We start from the raw sequence: 20,231 nt of genomic DNA on the forward strand, positions 1-20,231 counted from the left end.
ACTCTAATTGTATACGTGCAGCTTCTAAAATGATTTTTCTAAATCACGTTAATTGATGTCCACCTATTCAGGGTTCAAGTGATGATTTCAGAAGTGTTTGGAACTTAACTGTATTTATTAACACCTTTAGACGTCGGATTTCCTAAAACCAAATGTCAAATAGTGTGACTTCTGTGATGAATTTATAAGTATTGGGGATTTTTATGTATTCAATACAAAGAATAAGGATCTTAATTAAATTTTTACCCACCAATTTTCCTTAGGTTTAAACGTAATAATTCAAAATTCTAGTGGCAAACGAAGTAATGACGATACCTTTACAACTGATATCCCGCGTAGTGTACAAGCGAAGATAAAAAGGTGAACGCTGAAGGCTGAAAGCACAGCACCGCACAGCACCAGCAGCAACTAATAGTAGTGTTAGTGAATTTGCGAAGTTAGGTGCAAAATTTAGGGATCTGAAAGAGAGAAAAAAAACCAAAAAAAGAAAAAAAAAACACGAATCAATGAATCGCCACCACGACCCAAATCCCTTCGATGAAGAAGAGGTCAATCCATTTTCGGTAATTTCAATTTCTCTCTCTCCCTTTTTTGCCCCTTCTCCAGATCTGTGCTCATCATTGTTCTTTTTTTTTAAATTTGTTTATTTATTGGGCGTATTGTCGGAAATGGATTTTGATCCGGATCTAAAATCCTAACTTTGTAAGCCTTGATGATAAATTGTAGGGAATTTTTTAAATTGTGATTTGGACAAATATTTGGTAGCTTATGTAAACTTGAAAATTTTCATTTTCTAGGAAACAAAATTAGTTCAGTGATAGTTCGTGAATAAGTTCATTATTTTTTATATATATATTTTTTTCGTGCTGATAATAGGATATAATGAAGTAATGATATCAAGTTGCTGTACTTCGAAATGCGGATGGATAGAAAAAAGTTCAAATGAGGTGGCTTTATATGTGATGTGGTTAGTAAATTGTGGAACTTGAATCTTGCTTCTGGAAGGTGGATTGACGCAAGTGATGAATGAAAATCCAGTGAATTGAGATGGCATATATGTGATATTGATAGATGATGCTTGCATTTTGATAAGTAGATAACGTAATGATTACATGCAAATGTGTGTATACCAATATATTATTTGATTACTGGGTCATTATGGGTTGCTGCAATTCTGCCAGTTTAAAATGCTGTGGTTAGGTTACTAATAGTAAAGATACTCTTTTTTTTTTTTGGCAATTCAATACTATAGAAGTTTCATTTACGAAGGATTTTTTTCTGTTTTATTTGTTACGTTTCTGCTACTTTGTGTCACTTATTGGGTTGTCTTGTAGAATGGCCCGGCTGCTCCCGCATCAAGGTCACAGGTTCCTTCTGTGACATCTGAACCTATTGGATTTGGACAGAAATATGGGGCAACAGTTGATATTCCACTAGATAATATGAATGTAATGACTTCCCTGCTTCCAGTGCATATTTGTTTTCCTAGGTGAATTAGGTCTTCTTATCTCATTGTATTTTTTTGATTTTTTGATCGGTGCAGGAGCCTAAGAAAAAAGAGAGAGAGCTTGCATCATGGGAAGCAGATCTTAAAAGGAGGGAAAAGGTTAATTTTGTTCATCTCTCATTAAAGGCTTGCTTTATTCCCTTCAATGTTACATTTTCTACTCTCGTTCATAGCTACAGTGACTCAGTTACATTTGGCTTTTGTGTAGTTGTCTTACTTACTTTTTATTTGTTTAAATCCAGGAAATAAAACGAAGAGAAGAGGCTATTGCCAAAGGTTAGTAATTGAGACCATAATCATTTTGCTGTCTTAGTAGTTTCTCTTTTATCTGCTCCCTGATATTCTTTTGATGGTGCACATCAGCTGGCATTCCCACAGACGATAGAAATTGGCCACCTTTTTTTCCAATTATTCATCATGACGTATCGAAGGAGATACCAATTCATGCTCAAAGGCTGCAGTATCTTGCTTTTGCTAGTTGGTTAGGTATGGATGCTGAACTTTATCTACTTTTATGTTTTCAAACTATTAATGTGAAAAGTTTCTAGTCATATTTTGCTAGAAGTGTGTTTTTGTCTTTACTTACCAATGTTGGTGCTTGCTTAAATGATGAGGCATGACATTGAGTTTCTTCTATAGGACAATTGTTTCGTTTATGTTGCAAAATATGTAAACAGATTTTTGTTGCTTTGCTTTTTCGGTTTTACTTTATGGCAATTCTACATACGTTTGACCCTGTCATTGCAGGTATAGTTCTCTGTCTTGTATTCAATGTAATTGCCGTGATTGTCTGTTGGATTAAAGGCGGAGGTAAGCTCTTCTTTCATGGTCGTGGTTTTGAGTTTTAAGGACTATGTGTTAGGTTTTAGAACTATTATGGAACTTGAAACTTCTGACAAGATTGGCAACTTGTAGGTGTCAAAATCTTTTTCCTTGCAACAATTTATGCTTTGCTTGGAGTGCCTATGTCATATGTTCTTTGGTACAGGCCTCTTTATCGAGCAATGAGGTAAGTATTGTGATGTTATATTCTTAAATTTTATCTAAGGCCAACCAAATAATGTCGATATACATGTGATTGACTGGATAAGAACGTTATGTTAAGCATAAAACATATTCTCTTAGATGCAATTCGTTGATACGACAAGGATTGTCCAATGGAAAGAGTTGTATATTTCTCTTAGCATTTGGACCTAGGAGAGAGAAGATCAATTGTTTTATTGTTTCATTTATTTTAAAAATATTTTGGCTATTTAACTGGATAATGTTACTTCATTGCATGACCTCTTTATAAGTCCTGTAATGTGCTTGTTCTTTATATGGATGACGAAAGTATATATAACTTAGAACTATTAGGCACCTCTTGGTCAGTGGATCTATTGCTTCTAAAGTTACCGCATCATGTACTCTGCTCTGCACCTTGTATTTCAGAAAAGGGGTCAGTGACCACATGAAAATTCATTATCTAAGACAATGTATAAACAAAGATAACCTCACCACTGTGTCTGATGGACGGTGAAAACAAAATTTAACTGGCATGAAAATGCCTTTCTTGGTTCCATAGGTTAGGCATAGGGATATGGAGCAAGCTGCTGACAATCTAAATTGTCATTTAAGTAATTTAAAGCCTCATGCAAAAGCCTATATTGTCAAGTGTAACTTCTTGACTCTGAGATATTTATTTTTCTGCTATTGTTTTTGTTATTATTTTGATTTTTTTTATTTAACTGTTGGTGGTGTGTGGAAAGCTGTCCATGCTAAAACCTCGCCCAAATTGCCAGTCTATTTAACTGTGTCACTTGAACATTTTATATTTTGATTTTTCCTGTTTATATGGTTTGTTCTCCCAGTTAAATGTTTCTTTTTTAATTTTTGGATGATCATTTCATTGGGTGGTAAAACGCATGTCCGTTAACTGGTGAGAGGGAGCAATATATAGTGACACTGTTGTGAATATAGTTAGAAAAAAAAAATGCTTGGATAATGTGTATTTAACCTTTGAAAATGTTGTTAGCATGAGAATCATGTATTCAATCAGCTAAGCCTGTCTGAAATTGCAGGACGGATAGTGCATTGAAGTTCAGCTGGTTTTTCCTGTTCTACTTGGTAAATTCCATAAATCTATCATGATTACTGATGAATCATTCTCATGATTAGTATCATCTTTTTCTTTCCTTTGCTGACTGAGTTGTATCGTGCAGATCCACATCGGTTTTTGTATCTTTGCGGCTATTGCTCCTCCTGTTGTCTTCCATGGGAAGTCATTGACGTAAGTATCTTAGTTTTTTAATTTTCTCTCTCAGTTCTAAGAACCATGGCGTTAACCATTGTAAATTTGGCTTGGATTTTTTTTTTTGGCCCCTGTGGCAGAGTATAAAATTTAGCTTTTATTAGATTGAAATTATGGGAAAACTATAATAGTTTTGTGGATTTTTATTGGGCTTTGGTCTCCCTGTGTCCTAGAATCATGATTGCTGACCTTGCTGCTGAAAACGTTTGAAGCCATTTCCTGTTTTTGTCCACTTCTATTTTATCTGTTTACAGATTCCTTTTGTTTCCATTGCAGGGGTATCCTAGCGGCAATTGATGTCATTTCTGATTCTCTATTGGCTGGGGTAAGTTGTGTGATACATCTTGCATTTATGTCTTTTATTAGCAATTGACAGTGGGTATTGAGCATATTTACTCATTGTCTGGCTACTTTGGTAGCATACCTCTGAAGAAAATTTCATACAACTGATACTAGTTTTCTTTGGGTTTCATGTCAAATATAGCTGTATAAAGGAATATAATTTTATTGTCCATAGTCATCTGTTTTTGTTCTATCATTGGTGTAAATTATATTCCATTTGCAAAAAGGATTGTAACCTCAATCATCTTCTTTACGACATCATTGTGCGTCTGCAAGACTTCATCATGCAGTATTGGACATAAATGGATCACTCAGCTGATAAACTAGTTAATCACTGTTGAAAACTCGAAATGTCTCACAATTGTATTTGAAGATGAAAGGGTTGTCATACATACATAAAAGGAGGATTATTTGCCTATGGATTACTATGATACATTTTTTTCGTCAGTAAGCTTTGTTGTGGTGCTTCTCACATTCAATATGAGTTGAGATCTCTAATGGCTTTGACCTATCAAGGAATGTAAACGTTAAACCTTCATTGAGAGGAAGATCAGTTTGTCATAGAAATACGAAATTATTACCATATTGCAAGATGCTCTTTTGCTTGTCGTTCTTGCTCCAATTCTTTTATTTGGAGGAATTAGAGAATCTCAATTTCTATGGACTTGATTCTTCCAGGACTTGATGTAAGGCTATTATGTAGAATCTATTGTATTATACGGTGGCTTTTTAACTGTTTTAATGTTACTTTTTCTGGTTCTGGATGATTTAGTATCATATGGATGATGCTTTGAAAATTAGTTTCTTCTAATGTTAATACTTGAATAACGGACAATTCTGGTTTTCATGCAGATCTTTTACATGATTGGATTTGGCTTGTTCGTCTTGGAGTCTCTTCTAAGCTTATGGGTTATTCAGGTTAGAGAAAAGTTCATTGATTTCAGTTAGTCCTTCAACGCACCTAGAAAGATTCTATATGGAGCTATTAACTACTGCACGTGTATTTTATCTAATTATAACTTTATAAGCACCACTAGCTTGCTGCTCAATTTCATGCATGCTATTTTGGTTTTTTCAAATTCTGTCTATCATTTGATTGATTTCTCCTTTTTTTCCCCTTCTGTTGTGCAGAAAATTTACATGTTTTTCAGGGGAACAAGTGAGACATGATGCTGGGGTCTTTTTTCGAGTTTGAAATTTTAGCACTGCTTGCTGCTTTGGAGGGTTGTTTAATATATTCTTCCACCTTCGATTTATGTTCATTATTTCTTTGTCCCGTTAGTTATATGGTTTTTTTCCTTCAATCCTTTGTTCTTTTTACTCATTTTCTTCTAGGTGAAAGACTGTACGAGTAGTTGATACAATAAGTTTGCTAAATATGTGTTCTAGGAACTTTTATACCATTTTTATATATCAAATACGTGATTTGCTTTCGATATATAATATGATTTTCCAAACTCATTAATGAAGTCCCTGAAATTTTTGGAGTGTTTGAAATGATACGATAACTAAGCATGATACAAAGATACAATATTTACTTTATAATTAAGAAAGAAACCGATCATGTTTTATAATCCAGATGAATAGATGATGATTGGGTTCACAGGTTGAGAATAATTCAGTCATTTTTTTTTATAATTTCTTTATTATAATCTTTTACCCTCTTATTTTCTCTCCCTTCGTCTTCCCTCTTTCAGTCTTCCCATTTTCTTTCTTTTTTTCGGTTGCCGAACACCAATTACAATAATTGATTTTTTTTTAATTTTCATTATTATTAAAATTATTGTTGTTGTTATTATTATTTATTTAAAATAATTATTGTTAATAATAATACTAACATAACAATCAAAATCACAACAACAATAATAATTATCACAATTATTATTATAATCAATAATGATAATAATTAATTTGTTATTTTAATAATGTATAATAATGTGGTTTGATCATAAGATAAAATAAATATATCAATAATAATACAATTTATTCTTTTTGATTGTAATTCTTGCAGTTAAATAAATAATTTGTTATGATTTTTATTCCAACCTACTTTGATTTCAATCTATTCCAATTACGGACCAGTAAATACGAGATTAGTGTAGTGACTTTTGAAAGGGCAGTAAAAACGCATCATTCGTTTAATAAAATATTGAGGGAATAATGCCGTCAACGTGGTCAACTTAAAAAGATTATTTTATAATTGATACTAGGTAATTCAAGAAACCGAGTCTTTTGCACCGCCGCAATTTATTCGACTGTTTTAAAGCATTCTATAGCTGTTTTTGTAGTTGTTTTATCAACCAATATTCAAATGAAAAAATAATTCACTTTGACCACGGAACTCTTTCTCCTCCAATAAATCAAGAAAGGAAAAAAAAAATATTACCAGAAGTTAGTATAATTTATTTATTTATTTATTTTAAGCATTGCTTAGGAACCTAGAAGCACCCACACATAGTGGAGACTGTCCAAAGAAAATTATTATAGTAGTAAATGCTGACTGGTTGAAAATATAAGCTGTTACTTTATTTGGCTTTGATTTTCATCACTATTTTGTTTGATTAATAAGATAAATAGAATATTACAAGAGTAATGTTAGGGATTCCGATAATTAAGTTCTAATTATAAAATTTATTATTTAATATGTAAATAATATATAATAATTAAGAATTAAGTTAGGACTTTAATTATTAGAATCTCAGGCATCATTAATATCACGAAAAATTTGAAACAAAAAGTACTTAAACTGTGAGAGCATAGATCATTTAATTGAGTGGATGTTTAGAATTGATAGGCTTCTACTAAATTCTGAGCGTACACGAGTCAAAGTTTTTAAGTCTGGCAAATATTTAGATTAATTTACAATTAATGTTGATAGCCAATGATTGTTTCCATGACTCTGAATTAAAACCTCAATAAAGCTGAAACATACTATTAGTTAACTTTTATTTATTTATTTATTGTTATTATTATTAGGAAAATTATCATTTGTATACCCTTAATTTACTCTATTATAAAAAATATTACAACACTTTGAAGATGTATCAATCGTCTACCATAAGTTGACAAAATGTATCAGCTGACCACCAAACCGTTAGTTGTCGTTTAAATATGATGACGTCAGAAGAGTAATTTAGTCTTTTCATATGATACAAGTGATAATTTAAGGGTATACAAGTGATAAAAAGAGAATTTAAGGGTATACAAGTAATAATCTTTAAGGGTAAAATAATCAATTTACTGTAATTCCGTTAACTTTCAAACGGCAACTAACGGTTTGGTGGTCGACTGATATATTTTGTCAACTAAGGGTGGACGATTGATACACCCTCAAAGTGTTGTAGTATTTTTTATAACATAGCAAATATAAGGTATATGAATGATAATTTCCCTTATTATTATTATTGTAAAGAATAACTTCTTAATGAAGGATTCTTCAAATGATACACCATATTCTATTAATTAAATAAGGGAAAATATCCACAGTCCACCCATTTTTTTTTAATTTTTTTTAAAAAATACACATTTTTTTTTGTTAAAATCCACCTAAAGTTACATTTTGTTTTACTTTTTCACTTTCGTTTGGAATCTGTTAAGAAAACTAACGGAAATTTTAAAAAATAACAATTTTACCCCCAAACTAAAATTACAATTTCACTCTAAAAAATACAAAAAAATAATCAGATTTAATAATGAATATCATTATTGGTACGTCAATGAAGTACAAATAAATATTAACTACTAGAGATTATAACTCAATGAATGATAAAACTCTACTTATCTTAAATTCAATTGATGGTTTGCGAGATTGAGCTATTTTTAATACTAATATTATAATTTAGCATTCTAATTACAGATATATTTAAAAAACAAACCTTGCATTTGATGGTTGTGGAATTAATTTCTTTATTGACCGATGGGGAAAGTAATTGGATTTAATCTAATTATTTTTGATAATTTTTAGGGTGAAATTGTGATTTTCGTTTTGGGGGGTAAAATGATCATTTTTTTAAGTTTCTGTTAGTTTTCTTAACGGATTCCAAACGGAAGTGGAAAAGTGAAACAAAATGTAATTTTAGGTGGATTCTAAAAAAAAAGAATTGTGTATTTTTAAAAAAATTAAAAAAAAAAGTGGACGATGAATATTTTTCCATTAAATAATTTTATTTATTTTTTAAAATACTTTGTATTAAATTAATGTGATATTTTATTCAGTTATACTATCCATTAACATCTGTTATTAAATTTTAACACTAATGATAATTGATTAAAGTCAATCACCAGTTACTAATAATTAGTGCCATATTAATTGGGGTACATTTGTGATTATTTAAAAATCACTGCACAGAGGTGCCTACTTCCACCGTGGATCATGTATTTCGCTCTCTAACTCTCTATCAGCTCTCTTAAATGCATCTGTGAGCAAGATGTGTTGATCAGCCTCTACAGAGGCAGTTTCTGAGTTTTGGCAAGTTGTCCAGATTCCTCCGGCCAATTCTAACTTTGACCACCTGAAACACGCGCCACACGCGTGTTACTTAAAGCTTCTCCAAAACGGCACAAGCTTGATGTCGTTTTGCCTATCCTTATATGCGTTGCCCACGTGCCCGGGAGGCCGGCACACGTCTGTGAGCAAGACGTGTTTAAAAATATATTTTAAACACTATTTATTATAAGTTTCAAAATTGAATTGTTACAGTATACAAATTATTATAATTTGAACTATATATAATTTTATAGTAAAATTCAGAGTCTACCTAAACCTTCTAAAAAATCTACTTCCGTCAACAATTTTTTTTAAAAAAATAAAATTAGTTTTTTCTCTTATATTTTTTAAAAAAGAAAAAAATTACTATAAAAACTTGAATTGATACCCTCAACAATTAATTACTTATGAGTTACAACTGAAGGAATTAGAAGATTGTGGTCCTCATACCTCAATGAAAATGAAAGAAGTCCAACTTATAGATTGTGAGATTAAGCACACTCAGCCATACTTTCTAACAAGTGTATTGTATAGTCCAAAGATTGAATTGGACTGCGTACAATTTACCATCTTCATATCTCTCCTCCACTCCACACCCCAAACTCCTAATCTCCAAACAGCCGCCACCCTTGTGCCACGTGTCGCCCCACATATCCAAAACTGCAACAAATCACCACCACGCTTCTCCATCCCTTTGTTTATCACAAATGCCATGCCATTACCTCATCATCTCATCAACAATTCCATCCCCCCTCTTTTTCAATCATTATTTTTGCATTTTCTGAGGTAGCTAAGTTATATAAAATGACACTTACACCCCCTCCCATAATCACTTAATCCCATTCACTGCCCCTTCTTTTCTCTCCTTTTAACATCACCTCCAAAATTTGTCCAAACCAAAGGGTACTCACAGAAACCCATAAAACTAAAACAAATAACACATCACTCTTCCATGACAGCAAGTAAAACTGCTTGCTTTCCAAACTGCCATCTGTTTTCTTTCATCCCATGATTTTTGTCCTTTCAATTATATATACTTGTGCTCCAAAATTTTCCTCTTAAAAATCTAAATAAGATTCCAAAAGGTATCCCATCTCATCATTTTCATGTCTCATTTCAGAATTTAGCTGAAAGAATCCTAAAACGTTCATTTCTGCTCTAGCAGCAGCATCCCTCACCGAGCCAAAAAAAAAAAAAGAAAGAAAATGGCCATTTCCCTCAACTCACCATGCTCTCTTTACTCGCCAACAAAATCCCACTTGGGTTTTTTCAACAACCAAAGACAACTAGCGGTTTTTTACAACAAGAGAAGCAGCAGCAGCAGCATCAGCAGCAAGCAGAGAGGATGTCTTGTGATAACATGCTCAGCAGGTGACTCACAGACAATTGTGATTGGTCTGGCGGCAGACTCGGGGTGTGGCAAGAGCACGTTCATGAGGAGACTAACAAGCGTCTTTGGTGGAGCAGCAGAGCCACCAAAGGGCGGCAACCCTGACTCAAACACTCTCATCAGCGACACCACCACTGTGATTTGCTTAGATGATTATCACTCGCTTGACAGAACTGGAAGAAAAGAAAAGGGTGTCACTGCACTTGATCCTAGAGCCAACAATTTTGATCTTATGTATGAACAGGTTAAGGCTATGAAAGATGGAGTGTCTGTTGAAAAGCCCATTTACAATCATGTCACCGGTCTCTTGGACCCCCCCGAGCTCATCAAGCCCCCCAAGATCCTTGTCATTGAAGGCTTGCACCCAATGTAAGTCAAATTTTAGCTTTGAATTCAGTACGGTGCTGAGTTTTGTGTGAGTATTTATAATATATTGAGGGGTGGTTATAAAATAAGAAATAGTAAACAATTAAAATTTAATCTTGTATTAATATAAGTATACCTGGGACAATACAATTCAGTTCAACTCAGAATCTAAATTATTTATTAAGGTATTGACTTGTTTCTTTTCTTACGGGTGGTGTTTTTAATCTCTTTAAAAAACTAGATGGATTCCTTTATTCTGTCCATTTATAAGAATCGTGAATGACTTGAAAGACTTGTTTTTTTAGTATTTTAATTATGTCTTTTGATTTTTTTCAATTTTTAATTAAACCAAACAAAAATATCTTTCGTCTTGTGGATCATATTTATTTATTAATTTTCGACCGCATGTATTTTTTTTAATTGATTCCTAAACTTTTGTGTGTACTTTTGTGAGTTTGTTTGTCGCCCACCGTATTAAAAGGGGGGTAAAGTTTGGTGGTAATGACATATTTAATAAGATATGACAAATTAACTTTTCTAATCAAAATATGAAAATTTAAGGGGCTTTAATGATGTAAGCTCTTTAAGATTTATGATTCTTCGGCCCATTCAATAGCCTGTGGAAGTCCGTAATTGTCTGTTTCACTTCCGAGATGGGCCTTAATGATTCGTTGGCCCATTCAATTTCTGTTGCAAGGGTGGCAATATTTCCACCATTTTTTATTATTACTATTTTTATTTTTATTTTGCAGTGACAACTTTATTAAGTAATTATTATTATTATTATTTTAATGCTTGGTTTGGCTTGATTATGGTTTATAATTATTGGAATTCAACACACGAAAAAAAAATGTATAACTAAAATGTTAGGAGTAATTTTGGCGTAAATGGGGTGAATTTACAAAAAAGTAAGGAAAATTATCTACCGTCCATCTGTTTTTTTTTTTTTTTACTTTTTCAAAAATACACAATTTTTTTTTTTGGAATCCACCTGAAGTTACATTTCTTTTCACCTTTTCACTTTCGTTTGGAGACCGTTAAGAAAACTAACGGAATATTATTTAAATGACTTTTTTACCTTCAAATGTAAAAGATAAATTATCCACCGTCCACCTGTATTTTCGTATTTTTTCAAAAATACATAATTTTTAATTTTTTTTTACTGAACTCCACTTAAAGTTATATTTTTTTGCACCTATCTACCACTGTGTCATTGTGAAATGACAATTTTACCCTTATGATGTCAGTAAAGTTATGATGGTGTTATAACGAGAGTGGACCAATGAAAAAAATGTTAACTTCAAGTGGAGCGTTGCAAAAAAATAAAAGATTTGTGTATTTTTAAAAAGCGGTGAAAAAACGGGTGGATGGTTGATAATTTTCAAAAATAATAATATGAATTTTTAAAATTTTAAAGGGATTTATTAATGAAAAGGGTGACTGCGGGAAAATATTGCAGTATGACCAGCCTTGTTATTAACCCCATTTCCTCTGCATTTATATGTTTTTGAGCTTGGCTCATCTATTTGTTTTTATTGCTTTCAACAATATGCTTTTAGTTATCACCAGAAAGTAAAAGCATTTTGTAAATTCAACAAAATTAACCATAAATGCGAAACAAATATGTAGGTATGATGCTCGGGTGAGAGAGCTCTTGGACTTTAGTATCTATTTGGACATTAGCAATGAGGTTAAATTTGCATGGAAAATTCAGGTAACTACTCTCTAAATTTAATTAACAATAACACGTAGCACGTATTTATGATTTTGTACATATTGTAAGTTCTAAACATGTGGCAATCAATGCAGAGAGACATGACAGAGCGAGGACACAGTCTTGAGAGCATCAAGGCTAGTATTGAAGCCCGAAAGCCAGATTTTGATGCCTATATTGGTAAACCTTCGTATAGTCATGTTAGACTTGACTAAATACTAATGTTGGATTGTTACATTTAAGTTTTCTTGTCAAATACTCAATTAAATGGTCATGCGTTAAAATCTCGATGTATCATCTTTGTCTACAGTGGCTCTTTAATATTTGCTATCACAAAAGGAAAATAACCAATGTTTTGTTTTTGCAATTGTTGGTGCAGATCCACAAAAGCAATATGCTGATGCAGTGATTGAAGTGTTACCAACCCAACTGATTCCGGACGATAATGAAGGAAAGGTTTTGAGAGTTAGGTTGATCATGAAAGAAGGAGTGAAGCACTTCAGCCCGGTTTATCTGTTTGATGAAGGATCAACAATCGAATGGATACCTTGCGGAAGGAAGCTTACATGTTCTTACCCCGGCATCAAATTCTCTTATGGCCCTGACGCTTACTTTGGCCATGAGGTAATTATTTCTCAGTAATCTATAAACTCAGATTTTAATTGGGTGGATTTTCTTTGTGATAACAAGTGATGCTAATTAATGAGCTATTGTGTTTTGTATGTTCATCTTCTTAGGTCTCGATTTTGGAAATGGATGGGAAATTTGACAGGTTAGATGAGCTAATTTATGTCGAAAGCCATCTAAGCAACTTATCAACCAAGTTCTATGGAGAAGTCACCCAGCAAATGTTGAAGCATGCCGATTTCCCTGGCAGCAACAACGGAACCGGTCTCTTCCAAACTATAGTTGGATTAAAGATTAGGGATCTCTACGAACAAATCATCACCAGCAAGGCTGCGGCTCCGGTAGAAGCGAAAGCTTAAACACTGCCTTGTAATATTAAACAAGGCAACACAGATAAGTTGCCAAAAATCCATCTATTCTTTTCCGAGTCCCTTTTCTTGTTTCAGTTGAGTGCTAGGCCAGCATTTTCCTCGTAAGATACTCCTATGTATGTATTTATTTCATGTTGTAATCTATGAACACTTTGTTAATAACTCAATATAGAGATGCAAAAGCAGAGAAGAAATTCAATCAAGAAGTGCTCATAGGCATTAAGTTGGAGTGTCTTCGAATTATACTCTTCGTCTCTTTCAATCAGTATAATAAATCTATTTCCCAGACACTAGAAAAGAATGCCAAGTTAACTTGGGATTCGAGAAAGCGCAAAGAAAACCCGCGTTGAAGGGATATTAATATTATAGTTCAAAAATAGTGCTGCTTATATTATATCTTCTTTGCATAATGTATTACAATTTTAAAATATTCCACAATTTTAAGGGGAACAGACAGTGATCCAAATTATCGGCATCTATTAATGTGAAATTAAGGATCATTGAAAATTTTTTAAGACACGCTTCATTTAGTGTTGTAAATGGGCATTTATATTATTTTAAATTGTTGTTTGGAGTGTGACGTGACAACAGTGCCATTGAATTTTGGAGATCAAACAATTTTAATTTTGTCATTTTTTTGCACAAAAAAAATTTTTTTTTTTTCTTAAAGGAGTAGAAATTGTTTTTAAGGATAGTGCTTTGCGCTCGCTTTAACGAATATTTTGGATGCTGGTCTTGTAACAACTTTGTGGTTTTAGGAAGCATCTTTTGGGTTAATAACGAAATTACATGTCCTTAACGTGCAACATGTTGTTTATAACTTCATTCATAGATAACATGTTGAAATATTTTGAGAGACCTGTGTGACATTATTGTTACATATCAAACATATATATGACATGTCGTTTTGTATCTAAAGAAGTTAAAACGTAAAATCCATATTAGGGTTCATTACTCCATTATGTGAATGACTTGTCATATTATGTTGGGGGCCTGTATGTCTTGTCGTTTATAGTTTTAGCGCATGGATGACAAAACTTATAAAATTACTTTAATAAGTAAGGTTTTTAAAGTTATGTTATCAAAGGAATGAAATAAGATTGTTAAATTAGTAAATGATATATTAGATATTTTAAAAAAAATTTTCAACCTCTATTCTTAAAAGTCAAAATTTGATTTTTTACTGGTAAAGACAAAATATTTTATTTAATTTTCGAAAGCCTACAAACAAAACAAGAAAAAAATTTAAAAAGAGTTTATGGAATTAAATAAGTATTTATAACCATTAGATAAGTCATACCAAATAGGTAATTAACATGCACAATGCATTAGTTTTAGTCAAAGGATATTTGGATTCATCCTCCAAAAAGAAGATCAACATATTTGAATTAATTATGTCTTTCTAGATTTATAATGATGATGGAAAAAAAGAAAGAAAAGAGAACTGGAAATTTGGATTCTACCTCCTCAAATATAGGTGCTTAATTCTTCTATTTTATTCTGATTTTCTGCATGCTCCATGATGAAGTCAAAAATATATTTCATGAGAGCTGTTTCTTTTTAATGATAGGGTAGCTATTTGATGATTTCATCTAGTCAATACTTCCACTATATCGAGTCAGACCAGGAGTTTGTAGAACCAACTCTATTGAAATTTCTTAATTTCCTTTTTTATCTAATCTTGTCAAATATTTTGCACAAATACTTTTTGTTCTGAACATGCAGGAAAAAACGCTCTCATTGTCTGTCCACAATTAGCTGAGCGGTGAGGGAAATTTTAGAATCCCTTGATCAGTTGATCTTGATCAATTAAGAGGGAATATAATGTAATTATTTGATGGGGGTATATTTAGGGAAGGGGTTTTATAAGAATACTTAAGGGGCGCTAATAGTTCAACTCTGCTAATAAACGCACGTTATAATTACTGAGTCAGCTGTTATGTCTTGCACCCTTAATAAATATGCGTGTATTAGTTTTACAAGATACATGTGAACTTGCTAATTATTTCTCCAGTTCATGGATCTAACATTATTGATTTTACTGCTTATCTCATCTTGTCAGAATTTTTGTACGTAAACTTCTTTTCAAAGTCAGGAAGGAAGACATTCTCATGTGTCTGGAGTTGAAAACTTGCGTTTCTAGAGTGGCGCTGGCCACCCCTAACGTAAAATCTTTGGCCTCCTGAGTTGTTAAACAATTTTATTATAGCTCCATTGTTCATTGTTGGTCTATTCATTTTATAAATTTTATGTTATAGTTTAGTTAAGCTTCTAATTTCTTCATTATTGCCCCTTTCAAACCAAAATCTGGGAATTTCTTGAACATAATATTTTGATCAAGAAACGATCAAATTCCAAGTTCATTAATAGGGTGAAGAGGACAAATCTCTACCTTTACATGTAGATGAGGAGTTAAAGTAAAAGATTTTAAACCTTAACGCAAATTAATTTTTAACTCGCTTTTAATTGAAATTTCGTTTGAACATCCGTATCCGAGCATGCATGACTACCATTAACCGTACTTTTCTTTTAAACAAAAAAAATATAAATGAAGCTGAGTAACCTGAATTTGGCAGAGGACTGAGGTCAAGCTCATCATTCAAATAAGTCGCAATTTTTGCCCCAAAATCTGAGTCCCCAAAGAAGAAGGGGTAGATGGAGAGAACTCTCTTCCCTTAAATAAAAATGAAAATGATTGACTAGCCCATAAAGAGGATTAAAAGGCCATAGTAAAGGTAAATTAGAAATAAAGTTATAAAAGCCATTATAAAATGCTAATGCAAGGTAAATTGGGCTTCGCACTCAGAAAAACCATATAAAACATTGACAATTTTTTACATTTAGATTCCCAGAAAGTATATCGATCACAGAGTTTTCATTTTTTTTTTAACTCTTTTTTCTTGTTAAACCCTTTAAATAAATAATAACATTGCATTGTCACTTATCTTCAAGCTCAATGATTGCACTCTTCCTCATGAAAATGAGAGTTTATTAATTTGTTCTCTCTAGTTGTTTTCAGATTTTTGGGCCGGGCTTCAGTTTTAATCCATTGAGACCGCTCCAGGTAGACAGGTCCAGGTATTAGGCTAATCTTGGGGCCAGCAGGCGTACTGTATTTATCAGTTCTTTTCGCAGAATCAATTTTGTTTAGAAAAACCCAAGGCTTTGTAGCAAGTTTACTTATTTGGAGAATCATTTTTCTTGTGCAAATGGCTGGTGGCGTCAAGGCGAAGGAGCAGAAAGCCAATCATGGGCTGATCTTTCTCTCGATGTTGTAAATTTAATCGCCAACCCTCTTTATTACACTGATCAAATAAGTTTCCAGGCCATTTGCTGGCGGGCAGCAAAAATTGTCGAGCATGCGGATGAACTCCCGTGGTTGATGGGTTACAAATCAATCTCGTGTTATCTCTACGACCCTTCTCACAAACGAAAATGCACTGGTTCGATTAGTGCTGAAAACAGAGAAAAATTCACCGATGTGGAAGTTGCATCAATCGATTCGAAACAGGATTGGGTGCTCTTCAAGGGAGAGGGATACATTATGTCCGGAATCTATCATTCATTCTTCTTATTCTTCTACACACCTTTTACAGATGAGATTATTGTAACTTCCAGAATTGAAGTAGCCTTGGTGTTGGAACGGGATCAGGAATTTAATGTCCTTCTCAACGACTCCAATTTCTCCGGACTGTGTGATATTTTGAATATTAGTATTTTCTGAAACATATTGTATATGCTTTTGTAAAGCTGGAGATAAAACCTGGACTCAGTTTTGGTTTGATGCTGAATGTGGACATGTTGAAAAACTGGTGTGCCTGGATGGATTCTTCTACCGTTTCTTCCGAACCCAGAAAGCTATTGGTGCCTCTAACGTTGCTTCTAGAGAGTGGGAAATACTCCTTTATCCCCCCTTGAATGGAAAGAATTACTTGTTTGAGTCTGATGGAAGCATCCTATCGTATGATCTTTGATGGGAAATTCTCCTTGCTTAAGTTCTTAATTTTTTGGTTATTAGTGTAATTCCAATGTGTAGAAAATTCATCAGAGGATAGTTTTTCGGTTGCGAAAAAATAATTATTTTTTTTTATCATGTCCAAAAAAGTTGACAAACTAGCTGGATATGTAAAAGAGATCCTTTCTTTTCCATCACTTCGACGTGTACACAAAAAATAAGTGACATTTCGTTTCGTACAGCATTTTCAAGAAGTAGCTGAGTCCGGCATTTATAGTAGAAAAAAAAGATTCACAAGAGGTCTTTCAAACCATAATAAATATTTTTCTTCTTTTTTCTCTTTCAATAATTGAAAAAGGTTCAATTTCGAATTTTCTTCAGTAGATTTGGTCCTGTTTTCAAATTTAATCGATCACGGAGAGAATGGTATGAAGTTGAAATCTTGGGCGATAAAACTTTGTTTTTGGGTACGCCACCAAGATTGGTTCCAATAGAAAAGGGAGTGAATTTGCAAACACAGTGCATATGGTTTGATTAGTTGATTGTAATCAAATAGCTAACTTTCTGTCCGGAAGCCTCTTGCAAGTGAGGACTGGTCAAAATCTGTCCCAGTGTCCCAGAAGTTCGTGATTATGAAGATTTCAAGATGGAGCACTTACAGAAAGTTTGGATTCAGCCTCCTGAAAGAAGATCTGTAAATTTGATTTAATTCCTTGTAGATTGATGGTTACGATGGGAACAAAATTTGGATTATGTTGTTATTTATTTTATTCTAGAATTTCTCTATAATGATAGAATTGCTCTTTTATGATAGACCGTGTGGAGAGTGTAAGTTAGATCAAGTGATACAATGAGTTCATAAATCTAATATTATTGAAAATCCTTTTGCTTTGGTTTTATTTATTCTTATTGTCAAAATATTTGTACAAATACTTTTGTTATGAACTAAGGCAAGAAAACATCCAGATTGTTGATGAAAAATGGATTGGCAGGAAGGGAAAATTTAGAATCCCTTGGTCAATTATAGTGTAACTCAGACAGCTAAGATTTACTTTTTAGTATGAAATTTCTTATCCGCGGACGTGAGATATTTATTTTTCCTATTAATTAGTAAAACACAACTTCTATATTAATATATGATTATTATACTGTAAAATCTCAATCTTAAGGGGCTTTTATAATATTTAATGGTCAAGATCTGTTTTTGCTTTTTCTTAATGCTTAAAGGACTTTTTATTAACCAAATGGTTGTGGCTCAGTTGGTAGCGTAAGCTGAGTTTGTGGGAAGAGCTCTCGGGTTCGATTCATACTAAACACACTATTTGGGAGGGGTAAAGAGCCTTAACTGTAACTATTAACTACTCTCCGAATTCGAATTAGTCGGGACCCAATGCAGTCGCCGGATACCGGATGACTTATACAAAAAAAAAAAGACCTTTTATTAAGTAATTTAATTTTTTAAAATTCAATTATATTGTATGAATCTTGGCTTTAAAATCTATCTCTTCTCCTTCAACTCTTCCTTGTTCCTTTTGCATATATTTAATTTTTTGCACCCGCTATTATTGTTATTATTTTTAACTTTCTCATTGATTCTTGAAACAACTTCACTACCTATTCAAACAATCTCATTCACCAAGTTCTTATTTGCTCCTCCAAACTTGCATCTTATCCCTACTTGTTAACCTGAAGAAATTCCATGTTAATGCAGACCGTCAAATGACCTCAGCACTTTACATAGACTACGCAATTTGTCTCAAGACAAGCTCATCAAATCTTTAATTATTAAACTGTTGATGCAGAAATCGGGTTGAGTTGGTAGTAACCAGATGTTCACACCAACACTTAAAATATGTGATGGTTGGGGAGACAGTTTTGACTAGGAGCTTTTTGCTCGAGCAGACACGTACGACTATGAGCACTTCCAAAAGGAAAATCGGCGTTCACAGAAAACAATTAGGAGACGCCAGAGAATTTTTCAGTGTAAACCTTGTAATGCTCAAGTTAGTTTGTGGGTTTTCAAGAAAAATGAGCATAAATATATTGAGGCTTGATTATACCGACTTTAACTGAAAAGCTTCTAAAAATCAAAAGAAACTTTGAGAAAAGAAACAAAAGGAATAAACTCCCGTTGTTGTCTTTTAGTGAGAGTTTTATATTAGAGAGAGAGAGATTAAAAAAATTGATTTTAATTTTCTGGGTGCTTTTATAGATGAGAGAATCCCATGTCCCTTAGATTGCTGAATGACTATTGGTGGATAACGTTTATGCCCTATTTTTTTAGAGGGAGTTTGTAGGTTGGCTTTTGATCGAGTCTTTAGGTTGATTTGGTTCAAAGTCCTTCCTTCCGGGATCCTTGTGCGACCATACTCATAAACTCAACTGCTCATGTATTCTCGACTTGAGAAAGTTAGCTCGCAATTATGGGCTGGAATTACTTCGAGGAGGCTTCCTACTACCTTTAATATTTTTTATCGAGGGGAATGCGGTTTGTATGAAGTAGCATCTAATCGTGCTCCCCCTTTTTAACTACCAAACATAAACATTCTCATGGTAATCAATCTTCAGGAAATAGAAAATCTAGCATGATTTGAAAAATCAATAAAAGAAACAACAATGACAGTCTACAAACTTTGGACAATAGATATAGTAAATTGATTTTTAGTTCTCAATAGTTTCTCCTTACAGACAATCAACTAGCTACTAGAGTTGCTGTTGGTAAGATCAAAAAACACAGATACTTTATGAGAGGATCCAATGCATGTTGGTATTGCAGTGAAAACTATCAGGATACCCATAAGCTGTAAGCTGTAATATTTTGAACAATCGGCAGTAATTTATAAAATGCATAAAACTTGAAAAATTGATTTCATTTCTTATAAATATTGTACATGAAATTCTATAGTGTTTACCAACATGTTGAAGCAATGATTTTGTTCTGTTTCGCTTTCTCTAACTAGTAGAAACCAATAAAATGAGAATCTCACTCTTCAATTAGAAAACTTGAAAAATTGATTTCATTTCTCATAAATATTGTACATGAAATTCTATAGTGCCAACCTGATAAGAGAAGATATCTGAGGAAGCCAAAGCCTAATGCCAAGCTCCATGATCACGTAAGGCTTCATGCTGGTCATGCATCATACATGCATGCTTCCATACACGTGCACGAGTTTGTCTCCA

The 20,231-nt window shown here is 33.0% G+C and overlaps 2 protein-coding genes across 2 annotated transcripts; both read left to right on the plus strand.

Moving 5' to 3' along the window:
* The first annotated feature begins 297 nt into the window (after window positions 1–297).
* On the plus strand, window positions 298–5,582 carry LOC102612432 (secretory carrier-associated membrane protein 4). The gene is made up of 12 exons (XM_006471389.4): window positions 298–563; window positions 1,335–1,448; window positions 1,544–1,606; window positions 1,750–1,783; window positions 1,871–1,993; window positions 2,255–2,317; window positions 2,423–2,516; window positions 3,568–3,613; window positions 3,709–3,776; window positions 4,074–4,122; window positions 4,992–5,057; window positions 5,271–5,582. Exons 1-12 carry the CDS (start codon window positions 507–509, stop codon window positions 5,307–5,309), a joined length of 816 nt encoding a protein of 271 aa, XP_006471452.2. The 5' UTR covers window positions 298–506; the 3' UTR covers window positions 5,310–5,582.
* Window positions 5,583–9,444: 3,862 nt separating this feature from the next.
* On the plus strand, window positions 9,445–13,316 carry LOC102612734 (phosphoribulokinase, chloroplastic). Its single transcript, XM_006471390.3, has 5 exons — window positions 9,445–10,384; window positions 12,011–12,095; window positions 12,191–12,275; window positions 12,475–12,719; window positions 12,833–13,316. The coding sequence occupies exons 1-5, from the start codon at window positions 9,831–9,833 to the stop codon at window positions 13,079–13,081; spliced, it is 1,218 nt and encodes a 405-aa protein (XP_006471453.2). The 5' UTR covers window positions 9,445–9,830; the 3' UTR covers window positions 13,082–13,316.
* The last annotated feature ends 6,915 nt before the right edge of the window (window positions 13,317–20,231 follow it).

The sequence above is a fragment of the Citrus sinensis genome, chromosome 5, assembly GCF_022201045.2.
Source record: "Citrus sinensis cultivar Valencia sweet orange chromosome 5, DVS_A1.0, whole genome shotgun sequence".
NCBI classification, from domain to species: Eukaryota; Viridiplantae; Streptophyta; class Magnoliopsida; order Sapindales; family Rutaceae; genus Citrus; species Citrus sinensis.

Coding starts and splice junctions, on each gene's coding strand:
- LOC102612432 (XM_006471389.4), top strand. CDS start 507: ATGAATCGCCACCACGACCCAAATCCCTTCGATGAAGAAGAGGTCAAT. Junction 3,614..3,708: donor GGTTTTTCCTGTTCTACTTG/GTAAATTCCATA, acceptor TGTATCGTGCAG/ATCCACATCGGTTTTTGTAT. Junction 5,058..5,270: donor TAAGCTTATGGGTTATTCAG/GTTAGAGAAAAG, acceptor TCTGTTGTGCAG/AAAATTTACATGTTTTTCAG.
- LOC102612734 (XM_006471390.3), top strand. CDS start 9,831: ATGGCCATTTCCCTCAACTCACCATGCTCTCTTTACTCGCCAACAAAA. Junction 12,096..12,190: donor AATTTGCATGGAAAATTCAG/GTAACTACTCTC, acceptor CAATCAATGCAG/AGAGACATGACAGAGCGAGG. Junction 12,276..12,474: donor AGATTTTGATGCCTATATTG/GTAAACCTTCGT, acceptor TTGTTGGTGCAG/ATCCACAAAAGCAATATGCT.